The sequence below is a fragment of the Acanthopagrus latus genome, chromosome 16 (genome assembly GCF_904848185.1).
Source record: "Acanthopagrus latus isolate v.2019 chromosome 16, fAcaLat1.1, whole genome shotgun sequence".
Taxonomy (NCBI): Eukaryota; Metazoa; Chordata; class Actinopteri; order Spariformes; family Sparidae; genus Acanthopagrus; species Acanthopagrus latus.
Genome location: NC_051054.1, coordinates 8,696,553 through 8,721,074, shown reverse-complemented (window position 1 = coordinate 8,721,074; position 24,522 = coordinate 8,696,553). Strand labels below are relative to the sequence as shown.

Genomic DNA, 24,522 nt, shown 5'->3' with positions numbered 1-24,522 from the left:
TTTTATTGGGAGAAAAACAGCTTTATTTTGGCGGGATCGAGCGGGGGAGCTGCGTGCGTGGGATTGCTGCGAACTTGACACTGGCCGCCATCGTCATCATCTGTACGCACGGCGGCGACAGGAGCTCCTGGATCGGCAGGGACGGGTATCCCACCGCTATTCCGCGTCAATGCGAAGGAAAAACACTCACGGAGAGTAGAAAAATATCCCCGAAAAGTCCCCCTGGAGACTCCGATGGATTAATCTGGCTTTTATTTCTGCGGTAAGCACGCTTTTTTTTTTCTTATTGTGTCCTCCTCCCCGCGTTGAATTCCAATCGGTGCACCCGCCTCGTCCCCTATTTTTTGCGCTTGTGTGGAGATGAATTCATTTCGGGAGAGAGAGAGGGAGAGGGAGAGGAGCGCAGAGAGGATAAATACCACATTGTGGCTCGTTGTATCCGCTCATGTCATCCGGCAGATGTTGCGTTGCGTGCGTTTAAAAGGCAACTTTGCCTTCAGAAGGGGGCAGAAGAGAGACTGGCGGCGGCGGCGGTGGTGATGTGGGTGATGTTTTGCAGCGCTCTGATTGTGGAGAGGGGGCTCCTCTCCTTGTGTTGCAGCAGCAGCAGCAGCAGCAGGGATGGATGCGCTGCAGAGCTGAGCTGACCACTGAGGCCAGGCACGCATATGATAAACGCCACAATGGCCTGCAGACAGCCTCATATTGATCCTCCACCAATCCCCCCCCCCCCCCCCCCCCCCACACACACACACACACACAAAAAAATAACTGTCATATGCTTTGAGGTAATTGCATTTCCACGCTGTTAAATATCCAGTTAAAGCTGTCCTAATCGGGTTATCTGACGTGTCTGGAGGTGCAGCCATCCATCTTGTGGCCCAGCACCCGGGGATGGTGCGTGAAAAGCCCTCCCCTGTCTGATCCATGTGCAGTTAAGTTGGGGCCAGTAGTTGTTGTTGTGTGATGGATCTGCAAAATGTATGCACTCAGCACCCTGAAGCGCTCTCTCTCTCTCTCTCTCTCTCTCTCTCTCTCTCTCTCTCTCTCTCTCTCTCTCTCTCTCTCTCTCTCTCTCTCTCTCTCTCTCTCTGTGTATGTGTGTGTGTGTTCAGCCTGTCATTATTCCATGAATGGCTCCACAGCTGGCGTGCGTGATGCAGTTATCAAATGGTGAATGGGGGGGAGAAAAGCAGTTGCATATTCTGGTTCATGGAGCATGATCACTTCCCCCCTCAGGCCGCTCTCCAACCATACTGCTCAACAGACACACTGGCACGTAGGCTGCTACTTGTGACTTGAGGTTTCAAATGAAAGATGTCACAACAAAAGGTGTCTTTGGTTAAAGCTATCAAACATATCTTGTAATTGTTTGTGTTTTGTGTGTGTGTGTGTGTCAGACAATACAACAGGAAGGATCAACAGGAAGATGAACCGCAACAATCCTGACAATCGATTCATCATTTATCAAAGTTTTGGGGCAAATGTATATGAAAATGATGGTTTCAGCTTCTCGGATGTGATTGTTTGAACTCAACATCTTTAGGTTTTGGACTGTTGATCAGGCACAACACCATCTTAATGCGCGTGTTTGTTTTGTTTTTGGATGTTTTCCGCTCATGTTGATTGTTCAAGAATATAATCTGCAGATGAATTGATCATAAACAATTGAACATATTGGTTAGTTTCAGCCTAGTTGTCTTTATTTGATTCGCTGAATACACAAAAGGGGCAGATTGGTCCATGATATGTCAGGATATAGTGGAAAAAACATCCATCCTTGTTTGTACTTTCTATCAACCCAAGTGTCTCTCACTCCTACCAGGGGAAAAAAAAAACAAAAAAAAAAACTCCCAACCTTCCGTCCCTGCAGACCCACCACATCATTATTTCCAGCGGGTTTCTTACAGTGAACATTGCCCTCCGCTTGGCACAAGATCTGGAAAAAGAGCCGTTTAAACCCCCTCAGTACGGACTGACAGGCAGAATCTGCTCCTGTTGGTGGAAAGGGGGAAAAAAAGAAAAGAGAGAAAGAGTTAATGTTTTTCTAATTTGCCCTTTTTCTCCCATTTGGAAAATATTCATCTGCTAGGCACGCGTCTCGCTGACTGAGCGGTCCTCTACAATGGGCTCAATGATTTAACAACATGACTCAACGTACTCCACTGTGAACATTGTGACACCGAAAACACAGCGAGGCTTATACCCACACACGTACACGGCGTATGAAGCTCAGCTGTGGGGTTTCGTAACTAGTTCATTCAGAACGCGAAGAATGCTTTGAAAGCCTTAACAGTGTTTTTCATTGTGCTGATAATCTTGTGGTGGAGTGAAATGTGGCCATTGTCTTGTTGTTGATTCGCTGAATGAACTCGGTTGTCTTGACACAAGCAAATATTGTAACTATTTTGAGAATGGCGGCCATAAGGAGGAGATCGGCTCTAGCAGTACCAAAATCCAGTAAACACAGTGCCAAGTTTTTCTTTTTTTTGCAAAGTGAAAATGATCCTCTTTTAGATAACTTCTGTGGTTTAAATGAACAGAACGTTTCGGAGCTGAATAAGGTCAGTGGGAGCGCGACTCCTGTAGGAGGGGGTGTGGGAGGTTTGACCTTGTTTTGTGCCATGTCAATGATCCGAGTGTAAAGGGACCACACAGTCGAACTGAACAGAGATGTCTGTGTTGAATTTGCAAATGGCCGTATTCTGATGAGGCTCGTATGCGTCACAGTTATATAATAAAGGAATTCACACGTAAGGACCGGTTGATCATAGGTTAAGGTTTGAAATACTCACGTCGGCTCAGTGTGTTAGCAGGCAAACAGTGTGTTTCCATTGGAGCTGAAACCACCAACCTGTTAATTTGAACTATTTTGATCATAGTTAATCTTTTCTGTCATTTTTGAATCCAGGAGGACATCTTCAAATGTCTTATGTATTTGATTGACAATGGCATAAACACAGGTTTTGTACAGGTCCTTGTAATCCTGGAGAGATAGAAATCTAGCCTTGATAAGGTTTGAATAAAGACATGTGTCACTGAACAGAATATAAATAATAGAAACTGACGTCCTTTTGACTTTTGTTCATTTAGGAGATTCTGTAAAGCTTGCTGATTCTCATTCTCAAGAAATAGCAGTGTTGTAATAGCTAATAACCTTTGTCCTCATCTCAGCAGTGCCTTGTTTTGGTCCCTTTTTAACTTGAGGGAAGTCACTGACAAGTCCTTGAATTTGCCGTTAAAGAGATGTGTGTGTGTGTGTGAACCCTGAAAACATAAAAATAGGATAAAATCAGAAGGTGTTTCCTTGCCACTTAAATGATGAATCAGTTAACGCAATTGTTAATTTGTTGATTCATTGTCTGCGGATCAAAACAAATATTCCAGCTCCAAAGCGATTCGCCACCAGGGCTCGTCCTCTCGTCTCATTATGTCCAGACTGCACATCTGTCTGTGTCTCAGGCCGGACTGTCTCCTCTCCATCAATCCCTCAGTTGCGCCGCGTGACCCTGACACGTCTGTCCTTTTTTAATTTAGTATATTGATCCAGCGGCTTTACTATAAATGGCCCGGGTATCTCATTATGGCTCCCAGCTCTCCACGTTACTGTAGATGATTAACACCCGTGCCCGTACGGCATCAAAATAAAAGCCGTCATTTGGGAAATTAATTTCCACTTGATCCCGGCAGCTGTGACTGATGTAGTAGAACTAACCATCATGCTGTTGCTCTGCACTCAGATAATATTGGCTACTTAATTTCTCTTCACTTCCTGCTGTGGAGGAATCTCGTTGATAAATGCTATCCAACAGATTTGGCCAGACATCAGAGTCGGATTTCATTCTGAATCTTGAGCCAATCAAGATGAGGAGAATTAATGTCTGTCTCATGTGAAAGTCGAGCCCTTCCCCTCTCCCTCTCTCTCCTCGATTCTGCCTCTTGCCATTAACTGTTGCGACGCGCCACGTCGCTGCGATCCTGTCCCTGTTGGACCTTCCACATCACGCCACTGTGGTCCTCTCGGAGGCAAGCTGTTCATTTGGGTCTGAAAATAGCGTGACGATGAGTGTTCTTGCAGGCCGAGGTGGTCATGCGATACCCAGGCAGTGCCACAGAGAGGAAACAAGCCCCGCGGCTGCGATGCCATCATCTGCTTGTTTTTTGGGGGGGATGAAAGTTGTGCCGGAGGTCAGGCGTGGAGCGGAGGGACCTAGCACGTGGCTGCGTATCTCACCTAAAATCACAGCATCGCAGCAGGGCTTTTGTCTTGGTGTTGCATTCTGATCCATAGTGTAGATTCATGCGTGTAATTGAATAACAGAAAGATCCCCCCCTTTTTGGATGTGATGAATCTGCCTGTTGCTGTCGGTGGCGCCTGACGTGAACTTGATAGATCTAGACTCCTGTCTGCTTCCTTCAAAGAAAAATGTTTCCCTGGTCCTTTTTTTTTCCCGCAACACAACATGATTCATACACAAATGTTTACCAAACTAACATGCCCAAAGAACACAAAGGGGGGGGGGACACGTATATAAACAATTCAGGATGGCCTAGTTTCTGTGCAGCGGAGTGCTTCCAGATTTGTGAAAGCTGTGGTAGTCCCTGGCCTTTTTTAACTTCAAGAGCAGGAAAGATTTTCATAATCCCTACAGGCAGCGCGGCGACGTGAGATCTCCCCTCATTTACTCGGATCCCTTCAGGAGGGGACGCGGTGCTATTTCGATCACTGCAGTTAAAGAGGAAATGCACCGGAAAACAGACTTTTTTTTTTTTTTTACCTGTGTTATCATCACAGTCACTTCAGTTTATATTTCCTCGCCCAAGCTGAGTTGTAAGATTTAAATATGTTGTTAACCCTGCTGTCAGGAAGCAAGACGCTGGTCTGGACTGGTTTTCATTGGACTCGTTATTAGTATGTTTTAACTTGTAAACACATAAAAGTTTTGTTGTAGACTAATGCTACCGGTTTTGTTTTCCTATAACTAAGAAGTTTAATGGTGAGGTTGCAATGAATATGTTCATTATCTACAAATTTGATGACCAGTTGAGTCATTGTTTTTAGTCTATATATCAAATCATCCCAGTTTTCCAGAGCCCCAAGTTATGTCTTCACATTGCTTCTTTTTTCCATCCAACAGTCGAAAATCCAAAGCCTCCTCATTTACCTTCCTTAACGACAGAGAGAAGCGGTAAAGCTTTACGTTTCGGTATCTGGATCCAACAAATGTTTGCAAATTTTGTTTGAAAAATGAAGATTAATAAGGACCATCAAAATAGTTGGCTGTCACATTTGGAGCTTTCTGTTTGCAAAACTTATCAGTAAAGACTGTGAACGGACTTCACTTTTTCATATCTGCAGTTTTGGAGAGGCTTGTGCGTTCTCCCCTTAAATGGAAATGTGTCTTGAGATGGATTTCTTTTTTTTTTTTTTTGTACTTACCTGCTATATAGTAGAGACGGGGCGCCGTACATACCAGGGGACAGAAGATGTAGATATCAATGTCAAGGAGGATTATTTGTTATCTTGAGGACCGTCAGAAAAATCAGCATCCGTCCTCCTCCTCCTCTTTGTGTTTCAGCCTGTGGTCTCAGCTTGGGTCTGGGCTTATACTTAAAAAAAAAAAAAAAAAGCTTCCTCTGGGCTCGTTTTATTTCGAGGTATTTAATGGGCTTTTATTGGCGGTAATGAATCACAGTGATCTGCTCCTATCTGCAGTGGCTCTGTTCCTCTTTTAGTTAACCAGTGTGAAGCGAGTAAAGGAGTGGAGACAGTTGAAATCCATGCACAGGAAGTACAGTCTGTATGAATATGTGTTATACGTCCATGCACCTGTGGATATTTGGATGTTTGGACTTTGATAGTGCGCTTTATGGTTTGAATGTGATTTACAGCTCAAGCATCATGTCCACAGATGAATTGAAAAAAAGAAAAAAAGACCCAGTTGTGCTCTGGTGTCAGTTGTGGTCATATCAGAGCATAATTTGCGTCTTCTGTCTACCCTGTGGCAGTAGACACAGTCTGCAGCAAGTGACACATCTGTTTGCACTTTTTTTTCATATGGGTTCCTTGCTGGTAAATGTAAAACGACCCTCGAGGAATTTAGCCGTACACTATGCAGCTTTTCCTTTTGCAAACCATTAAGCTCCAGTATCCTTCAGGACGTGCCGCTGATTCCAGCTCATTTTTGGGGGCTGCAAACTATTTTCCTAGTAGCAAAATAGAAGCCCGTCACATGCTCCAAGAACCCTCAGTGACATCTTGAAATGTTGTGTTTTGTCCGAGCGGTAGTTCAAACCTGGAAAGTGTGTCGTTTACTGTCACACAAGACTAAAACTCTAGGTGCTCAAATTTGTGGAGCAGGAACTGGTGATGTTTTGCCTTTTTTTTTTTTTTTTTTTCATAGAACATTTGAACTGTTTCAGCTTTAAATCAGATGTAATGATCTCAAACGGTTGGCCTCGAAAATCCTCTCCAGACATTTCATGTTGCTGGCTTATTTGCACCCATCCTTTGTCCATATCATCGGCAAAATAAGGAACAGCTACGTGGATCTGAATCTGCAGCTAAGGGTCAGGAGTGGTGCGCTAGTTTTCCCCCTCTCCCCTCCCGTCTGTTGCAGCGCTGGCGTTTGCCCCCTAGCACCACCTCTCTCTCCAGCCACAGCGACTGTAAACAAGTGTGTTTCCAATTAGCCGTCTCCAAAAAGTCAGCTGGCCGCTAAGGCTGATGAAAGACATCGGTGCTGTCTGCCTGTCTCCTCCTTGCCCTGTTGTGCCAGCTCTATGAGCTTCCAGGGCTTAAAAGGGTGGGGATGGGGGGGTGAGCCGAAAATGTGTATTAGGTTAACTGGGACTTTTAAAGACGGTAAAGGCTCTTTTTAATTGGCAAAGCAGATTGCAGCGCTGGTTTAGCTCTGCTTTAGTGAGGCCAAATGCTCCGCCTGGTCCCCCCCCTCGCGAGACTGAACCGGGGAGTGGTTAGCTGCTAAGCGTACATTCAGGCTTACATTAAAGGGTCTCTCTGCGCATTTTAAAACTCACTGCCGCGCATCTATAGATGGGTGTCTGGCTCCTTGTAAAGAAACAACAAAAATAAAACGCACGCCAACTTATGAATGCAATGGGCGGGCGTAAATTCTTCTCACAAGTGTGGTCGTGCACTGAGATGGGGAAAGTAAACCATAATAAGCAGTGCTGTAAAATTCCTTTATGCCGAGTTTAGATGGATATTCTCAGCTGAAAGTATCTCACAAAAAACACTGCGGCTCCATCACATTGTGTTCCTCTGTGTAATTAGTAATGGAGTTTAAAGCATCGTGTTTAATTTCCGCCTAATTGAAAGATTTTTCGCAAGGCTCAGTGCGAGTCTCAGAGGGAGCCCTGAAATAATGGAATATTGAATCATAATTTCCCCAACGGAGACGGCTTTTGAGCTATTATTTTACCTACGCGCTAATTTCCCGTCCCTGTGTCTGTCCTCTTCTCTCCACCCACAGAATAGTAGAGAATGGGCTGTGTCCAATGTAAGGATAAGGAAGCAGCGAAACTCACTGATGACCGGGAGACCAGCCTCTCACACAACTCGGGGTACCGCTATGGGTCCGACCCGACGCCGCAGCACTACCCCAGCTTCGGGGTCACCACCATCCCCAACTACAACAACTTCCACACCGGCGCCTCGCAGGGGGTGACCGTGTTCGGAGGGGTCCACACGTCCTCGCAGTCTGGGACACTTCGGTCTCGGGGCGGAACAGGTGAGGTCTCGGAGGCTTCTTTTCAAAATAAGTCTGTGAATGCATGAACGAGTGAACGTTTGGCTGGTCCGGGATTTTAGAGACTAACATTTAATATCACCCTGAAACATTAAGCATCTAGCTCTGTGTTTACATTTAAGACTTGAGCGTGATATTGGCCTTCTCATCTGACCCTCTGCAAGAAAGCAAATTTCCAAAAATGTCGAGATGTTCCTTTAAGACGGCGGTGACATTGTGAGTCTGAAAAAATACGTCACTGTCACTGAAAAACGGGGTCATATTACAAACAAGCAATTAAAAGATAAATTAAATGTCCGTCTAAGTTGTAAAGCTGTAAAACTTCTTCTGTGAGGACCACTCACTGTCTGGCTCTCGTCCAGCCTTCTATAAAAAAGGCTGATGTCAGCTTAATGTGCTGAGTGACCGGTAAACAGAGGCTAGTTCTCACTTCAGAATCAACTCCTTTTTAAAAAGTCTTTTCCCTCCCGTATTAATTCCTCTCTCTCTCTTACGTGTGCCGATATTGTGGCGCTGTGATAAATGCGTGTCCCCACGCAGAAGATGAATGTCCACTGGCTGAAAGTTAATGGGGAAAAAAAAAAAGAGTGACCTAAATTATCACCGTTCCCTCCGCGAGGCACATCTGAGGAACCATGAAGATCAGACGTTGTGCTGAACAGTGCAAAAGTGCCTCCGCGGCGGAGAAACGGGGCTTTATGGTCAATCTCTTTCAGATTTTAAACATACATACGATGTGGGATGCATAAGCTAAGAGCATCTTCTTGCTTTGATGTCAACTACTCAGGGCTTTTTTTTTTTTTCCTTTGCTAGCACAGATAAACACTCTGTGGAGTCAGCACCACGAGCATGTGTGAATAAGATATCACTCCAGGAGAGCGGCAGTAAGCAACCTTCAAAAAAAAAAAAAAACACACAACAGAGTCAAAAAACCTCATCTGACCTCCCTGTTAAGACATCCACTGTTCGCCTCTGAGACAGTGAGCAGCTCTGGTCACTGTAAAAGTGCGTTTTGGAGGTCACCGGGAATCGCGCGGGGCTTTCAAGCAGAACTGTAGCTCCCAACTGTCCAGGGACGACTCAGATCAAATCAGAAAATGAAATCGTTTTACAGTTTTTGAGGCTTATTAAGAGATACAGGGACTCCAGGGCCGCGCTGAATCTCATCAGATAAATTTGATTGGCCTCGACGTTCCTGGAGGACGCTCTCTCTGATGAGGCTTAAAGTCCGACTTGGTTTTGTATGCAAAACAAAAGAGTTTTATTTGTTTTCATAGTAAACCTGAAATAATTGATTTTTTTTTTTTTTTAATCTTTGGTGCCGACAGCCAGCTGTTTTGGTCATCTATTTATTGTAACATCTGGTTGGCACTTCTTAAATGTAAGGATATGCTGCTTTTCTTTTGTCATTTACAGTATCAAGTGAAGAGTCTTTGGGTTTTGGGACAAAAGAAGCAATTTAAAGACTTCACTGCTGGCACTGAGTAGATTATGATGACATTATATAGGCCGATCGATTCACCCCGCTCCCTCTGTCAACACTAAATGATCATTCTAAGGTACCAAAATCACAGATTATTAGTTTCAGATGATTTTGAAAACATAATTCTGAATATTATGCGCCATTTCTGCCAATAGATCCTCCTAAATCCCACACATTGGACCTGTAAAGTTAGGGATGATCATTTTGACCGAATGAGAGGAGGAGTTTATGAGATGTTTGTAAAGATAAAGATTAGATGACATCTGGTGGAGTGAATCTCTTAATTACTAACTGGTGCGTAACATAAGGAAGATATTAATGCCATAGATTGTGAGAAAGCCAAGTAGCAGCGGAAATAGAAGCGAGCTGTAATTCTTTTTGCTGTCTCATGACCGGCAGCCCATGTGGCGGACAGCTCAACAACAACAACAACAGTAACATAAAACCACAATGAAAATCCCAACAATATCTTTCATCCACGCAAGATCCAACTCTAACCACCACATGCCACTCTTTGTTTTCCTGCAGGGGTGACTCTGTTTGTGGCTCTTTATGACTACGAAGCCAGGACCGAGGATGACCTCAGCTTCAGGAAGGGGGAGAGGTTCCAGATCCTCAACAGCACGTAAGTGTGAAAACATCTGCATGACAGCATTTAGGGTGGCGGTCGTGTTTTCCCTCTCTGCTTTTCGTCCGAACGCTGCATTTGAAGACGTTTCACAGGCACAGACACTCAGTTATAAACCTGATCTGGGTTATGCGGGTTGTGTGACTTGTGCAGTCTGATAGACGGCCTACAGGAGCTTTTCTCAGGAGAAGGTGGCGAGGCAACAGTTTTGATATTACGCCCAAGACCTCTACGTATAGCAGAGATGTCTACTGAAGTTACCAGCTAGCTCACCAGCTAGCCCCAGCTCCATTTTGTCCCGTAATAACATTTCCTCCCACAAGAGGCGATAGTACGATAGTGTGTTATGCTACTGAGTTGTGAATACGTTATCAAAATAAACTCTCAAAATGTGAAGAAAGGACATGTTTTACACCTGTTTTCTGATAGAACCACTTGGTTCAACTTGCTAACTGAGGTACTTGCTAACAGCAGCTAGTGACTATAGCCGACCGTGGTTCAAGCAATGAGCCGCAAGTCCAGTATAGTCAGCAGTGGTTAGCAGTTATGCTGCCTTCTATAGTTGTGTAGCTACAAATGAAACCTTTTTAAGGAAGCATTCCATCATCATCTGCTGCAAGACAATAATTAAAAATTCCCATTATCTGGCTAGTAATTTATTCGCTCCGTATATGTTGTGCATCCCTTTTTTGATATTTTCCCGTTGGACTTTTCTCTGTGTTTTAATAATGATAAAAAAATATTGATGACACATTTAAAAAACATGGTGACATTATTCGGATGACTAAAAGTGATTTCAGTTGAGCTTTAGAGAGATGACTCTTAGTGGGAACCCACGCACCAGAAAACAACTCTCCGCTTTAAATGTTTCTGTATCTCCGCTCAGCTTTCTCAGAGACGACACAGCCAATAAATCTGATCACCCACGGCTGAGTGTTTATTTGCCTGCATGAATGTTGATCTCCTGGTTTATTCTAACCTGCCTCCATCCTCCATCTCTCTCCGTCCTTCTCTCCCCAGCGAGGGAGACTGGTGGGAGGCCCGCTCTCTCACTACAGGTGGAACTGGTTACATTCCCAGCAATTACGTCGCCCCGGTGGACTCAATCCAAGCCGAGGAGTGAGTAAAACTTCTTTTTTTATATGAGCCCACACTCTCACACAGTCTTCGGGGCATGGCAGCCTCATCAGCAGGGAGAGTGTCATAAATATTTGAGAGCTCATCTCACTGTATTTTGTTAAATGTGGCACATAAAGCACGGAATGGTATGAAAAGTGCTTAAACCAAACGTTGCACTCCGCACTTAATTTCCTTCTGTTTTTCTCCCTGCAGTTGGTATTTCGGTAAATTAGGCCGAAAGGACGCAGAGAGGCAACTGCTCTCCAATGGCAACGCCAGAGGCACTTTCCTCATCCGTGAGAGTGAAACAACCAAAGGTACTCTAACTGAGCTGACGTGCTGACTGCTTTTAAAGTTCAGCAAACATACAAGTGTTTGTGAATCAAATATTTAGGATGACTATACTTAAATACTTAAATGTGCAATGTGGGGGTAGAGGCTGTTTATTTATAGACGAACTTGGACGATACAAGTTAAAATTCAGTTTAAAATCATGTCATTAACAATGTAGTTGCTCCATATTCATTGCCCCAAATCATCTGCACAATGCACTTCAGTGCTCTGTCATATCATGGTTAAATCTTACTTAGGGCTGCAACTAACGATTATATTCCTTGTCGATAATGTGTCAACTATTTATTTGATTTATTGATTAGTTTTTGGTCTACAGAATAAAAGAAATGGGTCTGGAATCAAAAACATCTTTTTTATTTTAGGTCTATGTGCATGTTAAAGATTCTGTAAGGTTAAAAGATCAGAGTCAGCACCAACTGGAGCTACTCTCTCCCACAGAAAACACTGCTCCCGAAAACACCTCGTCAGTAGTCCCACCTTAAATTCTGTGACTTTGTGACATCACACTGCACCCACCATGTCATACATTTGTGTAATTTATGCCTTGCTGCTAGTTTGGCATGTTAGAACTGGTACAGTGTTGAACGGTGTAAGATGACCTATCAGAGAAGGTTTGGCTTAAAGAGACAGGAGCTTAACCAGAGTGCTTCACAGAGGGGGGAATACAGAGCCGCAGGACTGGACAGTATGAGGCAACTGCTGTGTTTTTTGAGCACTAAAGCCTATAAATATATTCTAGTGGTAACCCAAAATAAAATTAGAAAACCTGATAATTTGGATAAAATAAAGAAATTGTAGGGAATTAATTTAAACGTTGACAACTAAATGATTAATTTATTGCAGCTAAAGTCTTACCAGAGGTTCTGCTCACTCTGTCTGTTCCAGGGGCCTACTCTCTCTCCATCCAGGACTGGGATGACGTCAAGGGAGATCACGTCAAACACTATAAGATCCGCAAGCTGGACAGTGGAGGCTACTACATCACCACCAGGGCCCAATTTGAGACGCTACAGCAGTTAGTGCAGCACTACTCTGGTGAGACACTTCTGCAGTTATAAGTGGATGAATAAAAAAAAAAAAAAAAAACTCCTGACATGATAAATCTGCTGTCCCTCTCATAAATTTACAATGTCATGTGGTTTTATGCTTCTTTAACATCTTTTAAAATTCAAACTGCACCGCTTGATCCAGCCAGGGCCGCGGGGCTGTGCTGCCGACTGATCGTGCCGTGCCACAAAGGCATGCCCCGTCTGACCGACCTGTCCGTCAAAACCAAAGACGTGTGGGAGATCCCGCGGGAGTCGCTGCAGCTCATCAAGCGTCTCGGCAACGGCCAGTTCGGAGAGGTCTGGATGGGTGCGTATCTTTTTTTGGCACAAAGGACAAGTTGGACAGCTGTGAGCGGTGTTTTGCGAAACATGCTGTATGTGTTGGATCATTCAACACCAACACCCAGATAATGTTGCACACAGAGAGGAGTGTTTGTCAGTGATTTCATTTAGAAATTGGGACGCTGGATACGACTCTGCATGATCTCAGTGTCCGTTTCTGTGGAACTTCCCATGAATTTTGATCGAATTCGGGATCTGAAAGGGGCCGTCTGACCCCGTAAACTGTGGTCCATGTGGTATTTTCTATATTTCATTAAGTTTCTCTGACACGGCCTATCAGAACTCATTCAGGCAGATGCTGTTTTGGTTCAGTTCAATTCAATAAAACATAATTTGTCCCACACTGGGAAAATGAAGTGCTCCATGTGTATCTGATTCAGTGACATCTGAATGTGTTTGTACCAAAGACATAAAGTCAGATCCTATAATAGATTCTTTATAGTCAAGTTTTCAACTGGAAATATCTTTTTCATCTAGTGTGGAGCTTAGTTCAAGTCTTGAAAGCTTGAAAAAGATTTGAAGATGTGGAGAGGAAGGGAGTTTCCATTTCTAAATTAAAAAATAACTGGGTGCTGTCTTTAGCTATTTTTGTATATTATTGATGCTTTTATTTTGGTAGATTTTAAGTATATCACTGTATTTTCATGAATTTTAGAGTGTTGCACCACGATAGGTGAATATCTTAAAATCCTCCCAAACTTCCACTCTTTAACCTCTGCAGAAACATCCTTAAACAACCCCTTTTTTCGTTTCTGTTGTCAGGCACGTGGAACGGCACCACTAAGGTGGCTGTCAAGACTCTGAAGCCCGGCACCATGTCGCCCGAGTCCTTCCTGGAAGAAGCTCAGATCATGAAGAAGCTCCGGCACGACAAGCTGGTGCAGCTGTACGCCGTGGTGTCCGAAGAGCCCATCTATATCGTCACTGAGTACATGAACAAGGGTAGGTGCTGTTTCAAACTGACTGAGTAGAGAAAAAAAGACACTATGAATATTACATACATGCATCTGTGCACACACCTACTCACGGTCTGCATAATTAATGCATCTGCACGGACAGTACAGTGTGTGTCCTACTTTACTGCATGGTGCTCTGTCTTAGAGACCCTCAGTTACCACAGCAATAAGTTAACAAATAAAAATATGTGGCAGGAATCCCAGACTTCAGTTTTGATCCAAGACCCAACAGATCCTAACAATTTGTTCTTTCTTCTGGTTTTTAGGGAGTTTGCTCGACTTCCTTAAAGATGGAGAAGGACGAGGCCTCAAACTGCCAAATCTAGTGGACATGGCAGCTCAGGTACAAACAAGCTAAAGCAGTGACGGATAATCTGAGATCTTGATGCCACGATCTCTTTGAAAGATGTTATTTCCAACAGCTTGACTTGCTTTAATGATCTCAAGCTGTTACCAGTTTATTCATTCAAGCTCAGTGTTGGAAATTCAAAGCCGTTTCATCTTGATGTTACGCCACAGTTAACAGTTTCATGAGACAAAACAGGTCTGTGATTGTCTTTAAGGCTATGTCCATGCAGACAAGGCTGTTTCTCAAAATAAAGCTTGTTAGAGATAGATAGATAGATAGATAGATAGATAGATAGATAGATAGATAGATAGATAGATAGATAGATAGATAGATAGATAGATAGATAGATAGATAGATAAACAGGCTGTTATCTATGTAGAAAATCTTTATTAGTACTAATTTAATCCCCATGAAACTGTTCAGTGATATGATGCTCACTGGAAAAAAAATACTCCCATTTCCCAGGTGGCAGCAGGCATGGCATACATAGAGAGGATGAACTACATCCACAGAGACCTGCGCTCTGCCAACATCCTCGTTGGAGAAAGTCTGGTGTGCAAGATCGCTGACTTCGGTCTGGCCCGGCTCATCGAGGACAACGAATACACAGCAAGACAAGGTAGGAAAAACTTTAAGAAAGTCCGGTGTGGCCCAAACCTGCAGGCCTAAGTTCATTCAACTGTTTGCTTTAAATGAGGGTGTACCATTGCCATTCAGAGCATGTTTTAGCTTGTAAAGAGTAATGTATAATTTGGTTGCTAGGAAACATCTGTAGCGCTGTAGCCTGGTCCAATCAACAGCAATCAACCATGTAAAACAGGAAGTATCTTGAAGCATCACAAGCTTGAACATAACCTTAAAGATTTACAGTTTCCAAAAACCAAACAATGTTTTAAACTTGATTGCCAATCGTTTGTAAGTGTAGGCATCACTTTTATTTATACATGCATGCATTTAGGAATATGTCTCTCATGGTTATCAGCATCCATACAGCTCAGACCAGAGGCAGTAGCACACTGCTTAAAAACTCAGAGCACACGGTTGACACAATTTGCACCAAAATCCTAATCCTGCTCAGAGTCTTATCTGCAAGCAAAGACTAACTTGTGTTGTTTTCGTTCAGTTTGACTTACACCTCCCAAGGATATCATCACCTCTGATTTCCATTTTGAATGAACATCCATAAATCAGCTTAGATTTCAGAGAAAAATGACTCTTTATCTTGCAAGACAAAAAGTACAAAAGTAATTCAGTGATAGTTCAATAAGATTCCATGGTCGCACTGTTTCACAATGTTTTTTTTGTATTCTTCTTAGTTCCAAACCACAGCATCCTGTTGTCAGAGGAAAAAGTTTTCAGGCTGGTAAATGTCTCGCTCCATTTAGTCGATACCGGGACACAATTCACGCACAACTAAACACACACACACACACACACACACACACACACACACACTTTTCAGAATAACTCCAGTTAATGAGCAGGAATTTGTCTCGGTGACACATGTGGATAAAAACGGCGTGCATGTGGCCACAGCATGGCGCAAGAACAACAAATATCACATTCATTCAAGGGCACAGTGCAGATGTTAAGATGCAACACATGTTGAACACAGACTCTGTCACTTAATTGTGTACCTTGTAAGAAGGATGAGAAATGAGCTTAACAAACTTTGTTCCCCTCTGACTGTGTTGGCAGACGTGGACTACATCAGGGGCGACTTCCAGACTCCGTTAGTCACCCTGTCAACACGTTCATTCATTTGTTAGTGATTTAAATGTTTGCTTGTTCAACCTGGGCCAAGTGTGAACCAAGACGAGCAGAGAGATAATGGAATCGTTCCCTTTTTTTGTTTTCCCTGGTGGGATGTTATCATGTCCTCATGTCTTTGTACTAATGAAATCACAGACGAAAGGGGGGAAGAGAAGAAAAAAAAAAACTCCTCACAGAAGAGACTGACCTACATACTCCTGCTGCTCCTGCAGTGAATTCACCAAAATGTTTTGAGAAAAGTTTTGAACGTTTTAGAAATCACGCGTCTGAATTTCTTTTTCAGGGGCAAAGTTTCCAATAAAGTGGACCGCTCCTGAGGCCGCTCTCTACGGGAAATTCACCATCAAGTCGGACGTGTGGTCATTCGGCATCCTGCTGACGGAGCTGGTGACCAAGGGCAGAGTGCCCTATCCAGGTGAGCGCGTTCAGCTCTGTGGATTATATAACTGCATCTCAATTCCAGCTGATTGCGTGCGTTTGATTAAGGCAGAGTGTGCGAGGGCGCATGAGTCCGCGGAGACGCTCGCCATGGCTCTGTATGCTAAAAAAAGAGCAGCGTGTTGCATAATGTACATTAGAACGTGCATTATGCAGAGGAGTGTTCGCAGATGACGGACGTGTGAACATGCAAAACGTTTTCCTGTGTTTTAAGTAGTAGAGTACTGGAAGGGAAAAAAAGCAAGTGTGGAATGTAATAATGCTCTTATCGCTTTTTATGAGTAGTTTTTCTTCATTTACTTTCGCACTATTATAACCTGTGATTTGACGGTGATTTAAAAAGCCCTGCTCGCCCACACTGGTGTCAAATACTCAGGCTAATTAAAACTCTGGGTGGCAGTTTGGTGGAGCTATGATGGGCAAGATATGAGTGCAACAAATGAGATGATTTTTCAGTAATCATTGTGCTCAGGTAGGGCTGCAACTAAAACTGTTTTATCAATTAATCTGCATATAATTTTTGTTTTTACTGATTTAAAAAAAAAAAAAAACTTAAATAATGAAAAATAGCTCTAATAATGTCCCATGTCTTGTTTGGTCGACCCAACAGTTCAAATGCTTAAACGGGTTTTTCAGCCACTCTTTTCCTTCGCGCCCCCTCTCTCCAGGCATGAACAACCGCGAGGTGCTGGAGCAGGTGGAGCGAGGCTACCGGATGCCGTGCCCGCAGGACTGCCCCACGTCCCTGCACGAGCTGATGGTGCAGTGCTGGAAGAAGGACCCGGAGGAGAGGCCCACCTTCGAGTACCTGCAGGCCTTTTTGGAGGACTACTTCACTGCCACTGAGCCTCAGTACCAGCCGGGGGACAACCTCTGAGCACCGCTGCCTTCATCTCATGTCATTTCACCGGCTCTCCACCAGGGGTAGCCAGACTCCACCCGTTCTCTCTCTCTCCTCCTTTCCCTCTGTCTCTCTCTCTCTCTCTCTCTCTCTCATCCTGTGGCTGTGACGATCTTTAAAAAAAAACAAGCTCATGGACTGACTTCTTTGACTTCCAAGCTTCAACACAGAACTGGGAGCCCTGACAGCATACTGACTATCAAATCAAGGGATGTTCTTTTTTTTGTTTGTTTTGTTTTTTTTTTTGGAGGAAGAGGAAGAGGAGGAGGAGGAGGAGGAGGGGGCACTGAGGCGACTGAGGAGTTTAAAAAAAAAAAAGAAAAAGAAAAAAAAAAAAAGACTGCCATGGATGAACGAGATGAGTTATGTTGTGTAACTTGTATGTAATGTAAATATAAATTGCTTGTTTACTTATCTCTCCCTTTTTTGTTTCATTTTATATTACTTTTGATATTTTGGAAATGTGTGGATTTTTTTTTTTTTTTTTTTAATCCAACGTCGAAAAAGTTAATTCAGATTAACGGCTTGTAGGAAGGAAAAAAAAACAACAACAACAAAATGTGTGACGCTCACAAGTTTGTGACAAAAATCGTGACATAATAATTGTAGAAATGGTAATAGTTAGACATCGTGGACCGGAGTGGAAGTCCACCGACCTTTTTTACGAGGTTAATATAACAATACTGCTCTCCTCTTCTCAAGGAACTTAGATGTACTATAACACCTGTTCTTGCCTTTTCATGTTTAGTAATATTCTTATAACGTAAGGGAATGCCTTCATGCTTTCTACACACTAACTAAGTGCATCATGGACTCTTCCAGCCAAACGTGTATGCCATCTGCACTGGTATTTAAGTGCATTTCATCGCATTTCAGCTTCGGCCAATGATTTATAGATCGGCTTAAAAGCGACTTTTAGTTTTCGTGCAACTGCAAACCATTGTTTTTTTCGGCTGACTGCTTATTATACTGGCGATATTTAAAAAAAAAAAAAAAAATGTGTGTGTTGCATTATTGTACGGCAGCGGGCTGTGTGAGGGGAAATCCTCGTCTTTTTTCGCTTCGGCAGCCGAGCAGACAAACAAAAACTGCCACTCACATCATGACAGGAAACGAAGGACGTACGCGTACCTGTGTTTGTCCAGCTCCATACCGTGTACCTGGGAAAAATAATAATAATATGTTGTTTGTTTTACGAGACCAGACATGTTTATTCCACTGTATTATTTCGCTCGGCCAGTCTCAGTCTCACGTGTCGTCAGTATGACATGATTACGGTGTGTGATTTTTCTCTCCGGGGGGGAAAATCTGCAGCTCGCGATGACATTTTTTCTTTTGGGGTGAGAAGGTGCGTTCAAGGACCCCATTCCTGTGTATTTTTGTTTTGTTTTGTTTTTGTTTCCTTTCCATGGGTGGAAAAAGTGATCCAAAACTAGTTTTTGAACCACTTTTGTTTAACCCCTCATTCTGTAGATGTACAGAAAAATGTTTTTGTTTTTTTTGTTTGTTTTGTTTTTGTTTTTTTCCTTTGGTCTCTGCATTATTTATTGTCTGTCTGTTACTTGTACACGACTGGTTTTGAAATAAACGATCTTGCCATCATCCTATCCCGTGGATTCACCACTTCAAAAAAAATGATTAACAGGGAACATCTGTTTCTGTGGCTCTCTTGACTGTTAATGTGCACACAAGACCGCAGGTTTCGCGTTTTCCAGTAGTTCGGGTCTATCAATCAGTCATTCAATCATTTGTGTTGGAGTAGACACACCTTGAAATGGCTGTGGCGTTTGTGAGAGTGTGGCTTTGTGGTTTCCCCCGGAGGCTGAACGTGACACAAAGTCAACACCTCTGAACTCAGGATATTATGCAAATCACTTAGTAGGTCTGCCCGGCAATTGGAGAGCAGTCAACTGGAAACGGGAGAGGGGAGCTTTAATCTTTAATTTAACCTGTTTCATTTGGGTTTACTGCACATGTTCGAGCATCATGAATTGTTTTTAACATCCAAAACATTCAACTGTGGAATTCAGTTGCGCATGTGGCCACTTGTTGACCTGCTTGATCACACATCTGTGCTGAAATATCGCTCCTGTTTTCATTGTTTCGCTGGATAATATTCCTTTTGTAAATCATTCGAACTAAAACCCCCTTTTTGAAGAGTCAGCTCCGAGGGTGAGACTGTACTTTTTAAAGGTTATCCTCTCCAGCTAAACTCTCCAGGCCGATCTGGCTGTGCAGCGCAGACACACTGCATTCTTGTCTCTGATTGGACGCAACTGAAGCGGAGAAGAATTTGCATATAACAGGCTGAAACACACGCAAGCCTCTGCACCCACAGGAGAGAAAAGAATCCCTCAGAGAACAGGTAGGTTATTGTTACCTTTTCTTCACAGTGTGAGTCCCCCTCTGTCTGGTAAGGCGTTTTATGTGAGAATCTTGTCTAGTGATATGCACATTAAAAACGTCTTAGTTCAACTGTATTGCAACCATTTTGCTGACTTGCAAAGACATGTTTTCTGCTTTTGTCTATTCTTTGCAGGACTGCAGGCCTCTGCCAAAGTCTCCCGGTTAAGATGGAGCAATCTGAAAAAGCACCAGAAGTGAAGTCCACCACAAATAAATCAGGAAATTCCCCTCGACCCTTAAGCCCGGCAGTCAAAGTGAACCAGATATTTCATGCAAATCCACACCATGATGCATTCACACCGCGCTGTTGCATGGATGCAGATTATTTCTGCCACAAAAGCCCGTGCAAAGTCACACAAGTCAACACAGAGTTCGGTCAGCTGCTGCAGCTCAGAGAGCCACAATGTGGAGGAGCGACTCCTGCCTGGATGAACCCCCATCATCACCTTCCTGCCTGCCTTTGTCCAGCAGGAACCAGGCAGCCCGACACCAGAGCAGAGAGCTGGTACTGGAACTGTGGATCAGGCCAGTGTGGAAGAGCAAGGTCAGAAAACAGAGGAACAACTAGGTGAGGAACTAAATTAGGAAATTAATATAGAAAAAGTCAAATCTGTATTTTCTTCAAGGACTATTTGGCATAATATCATTTACATTTTTTTAGGATAGCAGATAAGAAAACATTTTTGTGTTTTTGTTTTTGTTTCATACCGTCGATGGGACAGTCGGACAGTATTTAATAGCCTGCACGTTTGTCAATCCCTTTTTGAACAGTGACTCAATGTAGAACCAGGCTCTGTGTAACATTTAACAGTTCAACTTTTATTTAAAAAAATAAATGAAAAATAGAAAAGGTCTATGGATGATTAAACTTGGAGTCATTTTTCTTATTCCACATTCCTGGAATGTGGATCTGTACGGAAAATGAAATGTGTATTTTTGATTAATGGTCCTTTCATCCTCATTACACGCGTGCTATCGTTATCTTTTCTGTTGAGGGTTATGCATATAAATATCTTTTTATATTCAGGGGTGAGGATGAAAACAATTCTTGGGTTCATCTTGAGAAAGACGAGGAGGATCTTGAGCGTCCATTGCCGTTAAGATCTGATGATGAGTTGCGGCACTACAATCCTTTTATACCTCCTCATCAGTACATGCACAACTTTGGTAAGGACATGTCTGCTGTGTATAATTAAATGTAAACAGTACAGCTCAGTTTACTTACATTTCTAAAGTAAATGATGTGGGTATTTACCAGTATGTACTGGAAAGTATGAGTCAGCTGATTATAGGACCTGGGATAATCAGCACTTATCTGATTATCAATTGTTTTGATGACCAGTGTTTTGTTTTTTTATGTGATCACAAAAGAAGTGCCACTTGGGCTCTGATGCGTCATGCAATCTGCAGAGACAAAGCAATATTTGGCTCCAAAATGTAGTGGAGTGGAAGTACGAAGTCACTGAAAATGGAGATACTTAAGTAAAATACTTGAATAAATGTACTTGATTATATTCCTTCACTGCTGTTGGGTGTTTTAACCTTTTACCTTATTACATTTTGATCGGTTCCTGTCAAATATTTTGCCCTTTACAATGTGAATACGTTCAGATTAAACATAGTTGAGTGACAAGTGGGAAAATATTTCAGTCTGAGCTACGGTGGAGTCACAGAAAATGGGAGCACGCAAGCAAAGCACATGGAGCCAAAACTTTAGAGTTCTTCAGTGAATGCCTGGTTGCTTTACGCCTCTGTCATTAGCAGCAGTTTTATTCTAATTATGATGCCAAAAAAAAACCAACAGATTTTTGGTTTAGTGGACCAGTTAAGCCATATGTATTTCATCTGGCTTCCTCCTGTTCTCCATCCTGTGGCCTTTTTAGACATTTTCTGCTTTGTTATACTTTCACAAAGACATGTTTCATCTGTATCCACAGACGTTCATCATACTATGGATGCCAGGTATTATCACTCTGCAGGAGAAGGGCAGTACAACTTCAGTCCGGTCAATAGATACCCACCTAATCCTCCCTGTCACTACTCTGCACCCTGCCAGGACAGAAGACCCTGGGAGAACCCCCATAACAGGTGTGCCAGGTGCTGCGGCAGTACGTGCTTTGCATATTAGAAGGAGCTATCACGTGTCAGTATGATGCAACAGAACCCTTTGTTTATTTTGCTTTCTTACCACTTCAGGCTCCAACATCAAGACAGCTTCATGAATGACACCCTGGCTCAGGGAAGCGTGTCGGTGAACGTGCCCCAGTTCTACGCCCCCCCTGTGGAGGGCATGTCCCAGGTCAGCGTGATGAACCTGACCTCGGCGGGAGCAGAGGCGCCCGCCTCACATCCCCACGAGAAGAGAAGAACCATCAGTGTGCCAGATGTGTGCAGTGAGTCCTCTCATTTAAAAGGAGGTGCACATGTTTTGGGAGTCTCATTTTGGCACAGTGCTTTTATATAAGCAAAGTAAGTCTTGTTGGCAAAACAGGTAATTATGCAGGGTGAAGTTTGTGTTGGCAATTAGGCCGATTATGATGTAGTTATGACAAGACGCTGAGTTAAAGGGCTGATGCTGAGAAATTCAGATATCAATATGCTGTCTGATAAACCCACATAACCCTAACCCTAAATATAAATATATATATAAACTAAAAATAAATAAATAAAACTAAACTATAAATAAACTAAACTAATATAACTTGATAACAGCTGAGTGAGCATTTATTTCAATAAGGTACTTACAATAGTATTTTTTGTTTATAAACGTAAAAGATCAATGTTTTTTTAATAGAAGAAAAGTTTATTTCGTTTATTTAATTTATTTTTAAAAATTCAACTACTGTTAGAGAGATTCACATGTATGTCGATCATGAAGTATGTCGAACTGTGCCTTCAAACCCGCTATCAAAAGTTACATAACACAAGTCATAATGTCACCACCATGGCCCTCAGCCAGCGTCGTGGTTATATAAACACAAGCACAGTTGATGAAAAACATGATGGGTGTGGTCTGCTCAGAGCTGTAAGAGCCTCCCAATCAGAGCAGACTTGGATCTCCAGGACAGGTGGCCTTAAAGAGACAGTATCACATAAATTCTCCTTTGTGTTTTGTACTGTAAATCAGTACAAATTAAAGAAACAGTTTTCAGCAACATTCAGTGAAAACCAAAACCCACCTCAATGAATACATTTCAGTGTAGCAACAAAAATGCAGTGTTACAGCTAGAATTCAGATCAAGGCATTACCGCATGTGGTGATTTCGGGTTTTCTGGAAATTAAGTGTGATTTGCTGAATTTAAATTAGAATTTTTTACATTTATTTTGATTTACAATCTCTTCTCTTTTCAGGAAATGTTTTTATAACTTATTCCTCCGACGTTTCTTCAGAGATAGTCCCCTTCGTGGACTTCCTCACAAAGCAAGGATTTCGAACAGCTGTAATTGACTTTGTCTTTAACCAAAAGATAATTCAAAGATAATTAAAGTCATTTGACATTTTACTTACAGCCCTGAACGTTAAATTCACAGATTGACATATTTGACAACCCCATCAGACGCATGGATATCAACAAGTGGGAGGACAGTCACCTGAAAGATGTAAGACTATAATGCTTATAAAACTTGCACAAGTGCAGAATTACTACCAGATAAAAGGTTGTGATCATACAGACAGACTCAGACTAAAAGTTCCAGATTCTCTTCTTTTTGTCTGTTTTTAACTTCAGACTTTTGTATTGAAGTCGTCTTTTCAGGCATTATGCGTGTGATGTGTCTTAAATGTGCTTACATTTTTTCTTGCAGCCTTCAACCCTGATTATTATCGCCATCAGTGAAAAGTACAAGGCAGACATCGAAGGCTCCACAATGGACAGACACGGTCTGCACACTAGATACATTCACACCATGGTGAGAGCCTGTTTGCCGGTTTTTGTTCAAATGAGACATCACTGAACAGAACTTCGAAGATGTGCTTATATGTGGTATATAACTTTGTCAGATGCAGAATGAATTCATCCAGCAAGGCAGCTTGAATTTCAGATTCATACCAGTTCTCTTCCTCAATGCATCCCAGGTCAGACAGAAGTTTAATCAAATACAAACAGAGCTTCTTTTTTTTTTTTTTTTTTTTTTTTTACTGTGTAGTTTTGCAGTTATTCAGATATTTTCCCACCCTTATCGTCCTCTGTTTGCCATTTATCTATGCAGAAGCACGTCCCATGCTGGCTCCAGAACACACGTGTTTACCGTTGGCCGCGGGACACTGAGGATTTACTGCTGCGGCTCCTGAGGGAGGAGCGATATGTTCCCCCTCCTGTGCCGATGGAGCTCACCCTCATCATCAGGCCCGTGACCCCCAGCTCTGCAGCCACACTGTGAAGCCGCAGCTGTTTTGTGCATGCGTGTTTGTTTTTTGACGACTGTAGTATTGTGCATGTTTTACGCCGCGATGTAGCAAATGTACAGATGTTTTTCAGTTGCTTGAATAAACCTTTTTTTCTTTGTGTGACTGTACACAACATGTTCAAGCTGGTGGAGTGACTCTGGGGATAGCAGTATCTACAGTTTAAAAAAAAAAAAAGTATACTCGTTTGCTCTTGCAGGTTGCTAAAAAGAGTCACAAGATGATCCGGAGGAGGACCCGTTTTGGGTTCAGTGGTGAGGCGGTGTGTAATTTTGGAAATGTGTTCACATATGAGCAAATGTGTAAAGGGTAAAACAACAAACCCCCCCTGAACAAAACGAATGCCATAAGCACCAGCAGCAGCAGCAGCAGTAGCAGCAGGATGAGGAAAAGGCCCACAATGTTTAATCGTAGTGTTTCCAGCTGTGTATTGTCCGTTCCACTTCTTGGGCACCTGATTCGTTCCAGTTTAGTGGGCAGCACCAGTAAGGGCGCCCAGTTCATCCAACTGATCTTACACACACACACACACACACACACACACAC

At 42.8% G+C, this 24,522-nt stretch overlaps 2 protein-coding genes across 8 annotated transcripts; both read left to right on the top strand.

Annotated features, from left to right (window-relative positions):
* The first annotated feature begins 105 nt into the window (after positions 1–105).
* Positions 106–17,578, top strand: fyna (FYN proto-oncogene, Src family tyrosine kinase a). 2 transcript variants are annotated; one of them, XM_037072158.1, is made up of 12 exons: positions 106–262; positions 7,497–7,754; positions 9,784–9,880; positions 10,904–11,002; positions 11,216–11,319; positions 12,242–12,391; positions 12,548–12,712; positions 13,510–13,689; positions 13,970–14,046; positions 14,518–14,671; positions 16,109–16,240; positions 16,932–17,578. In XM_037072158.1, exons 2-12 carry the CDS (start codon positions 7,508–7,510, stop codon positions 17,138–17,140), a joined length of 1,614 nt encoding a protein of 537 aa, XP_036928053.1. In that variant the 5' UTR covers positions 106–262; positions 7,497–7,507; the 3' UTR covers positions 17,141–17,578. The 2 variants fall into 2 exon arrangements, with proteins under 2 accessions (XP_036928053.1, XP_036928054.1); XM_037072159.1 differs by having other exon boundaries at positions 113–262; positions 7,502–7,754.
* Positions 17,579–18,884: 1,306 nt separating this feature from the next.
* LOC119004878 (E3 ubiquitin ligase TRAF3IP2-like) lies at positions 18,885–24,136 on the top strand. 6 transcript variants are annotated; one of them, XM_037072165.1, is made up of 10 exons: positions 18,885–19,577; positions 19,704–20,114; positions 20,598–20,737; positions 21,508–21,667; positions 21,767–21,963; positions 22,923–23,011; positions 23,103–23,171; positions 23,376–23,480; positions 23,572–23,646; positions 23,781–24,134. In XM_037072165.1, exons 2-10 carry the CDS (start codon positions 19,738–19,740, stop codon positions 23,949–23,951), a joined length of 1,383 nt encoding a protein of 460 aa, XP_036928060.1. In that variant the 5' UTR covers positions 18,885–19,577; positions 19,704–19,737; the 3' UTR covers positions 23,952–24,134. The 6 variants fall into 6 exon arrangements, with proteins under 6 accessions (XP_036928060.1, XP_036928057.1, XP_036928056.1 ...); XM_037072162.1 differs by having other exon boundaries at positions 18,885–19,529; positions 19,704–20,138; positions 23,781–24,132; XM_037072161.1 differs by having other exon boundaries at positions 18,885–19,558; positions 19,704–20,138; positions 23,781–24,132.
* The last annotated feature ends 386 nt before the right edge of the window (positions 24,137–24,522 follow it).

Coding starts and splice junctions, on each gene's coding strand:
- fyna (XM_037072158.1), top strand. CDS start 7,508: ATGGGCTGTGTCCAATGTAAGGATAAGGAAGCAGCGAAACTCACTGAT. Junction 9,881..10,903: donor TTCCAGATCCTCAACAGCAC/GTAAGTGTGAAA, acceptor TTCTCTCCCCAG/CGAGGGAGACTGGTGGGAGG. Junction 13,690..13,969: donor CACTGAGTACATGAACAAGG/GTAGGTGCTGTT, acceptor TCTGGTTTTTAG/GGAGTTTGCTCGACTTCCTT.
- LOC119004878 (XM_037072162.1), top strand. CDS start 19,738: ATGGAGCAATCTGAAAAAGCACCAGAAGTGAAGTCCACCACAAATAAA. Junction 20,139..20,597: donor GAAAACAGAGGAACAACTAG/GTGAGGAACTAA, acceptor TTTTATATTCAG/GGGTGAGGATGAAAACAATT. Junction 23,481..23,571: donor CTAGATACATTCACACCATG/GTGAGAGCCTGT, acceptor TAACTTTGTCAG/ATGCAGAATGAATTCATCCA.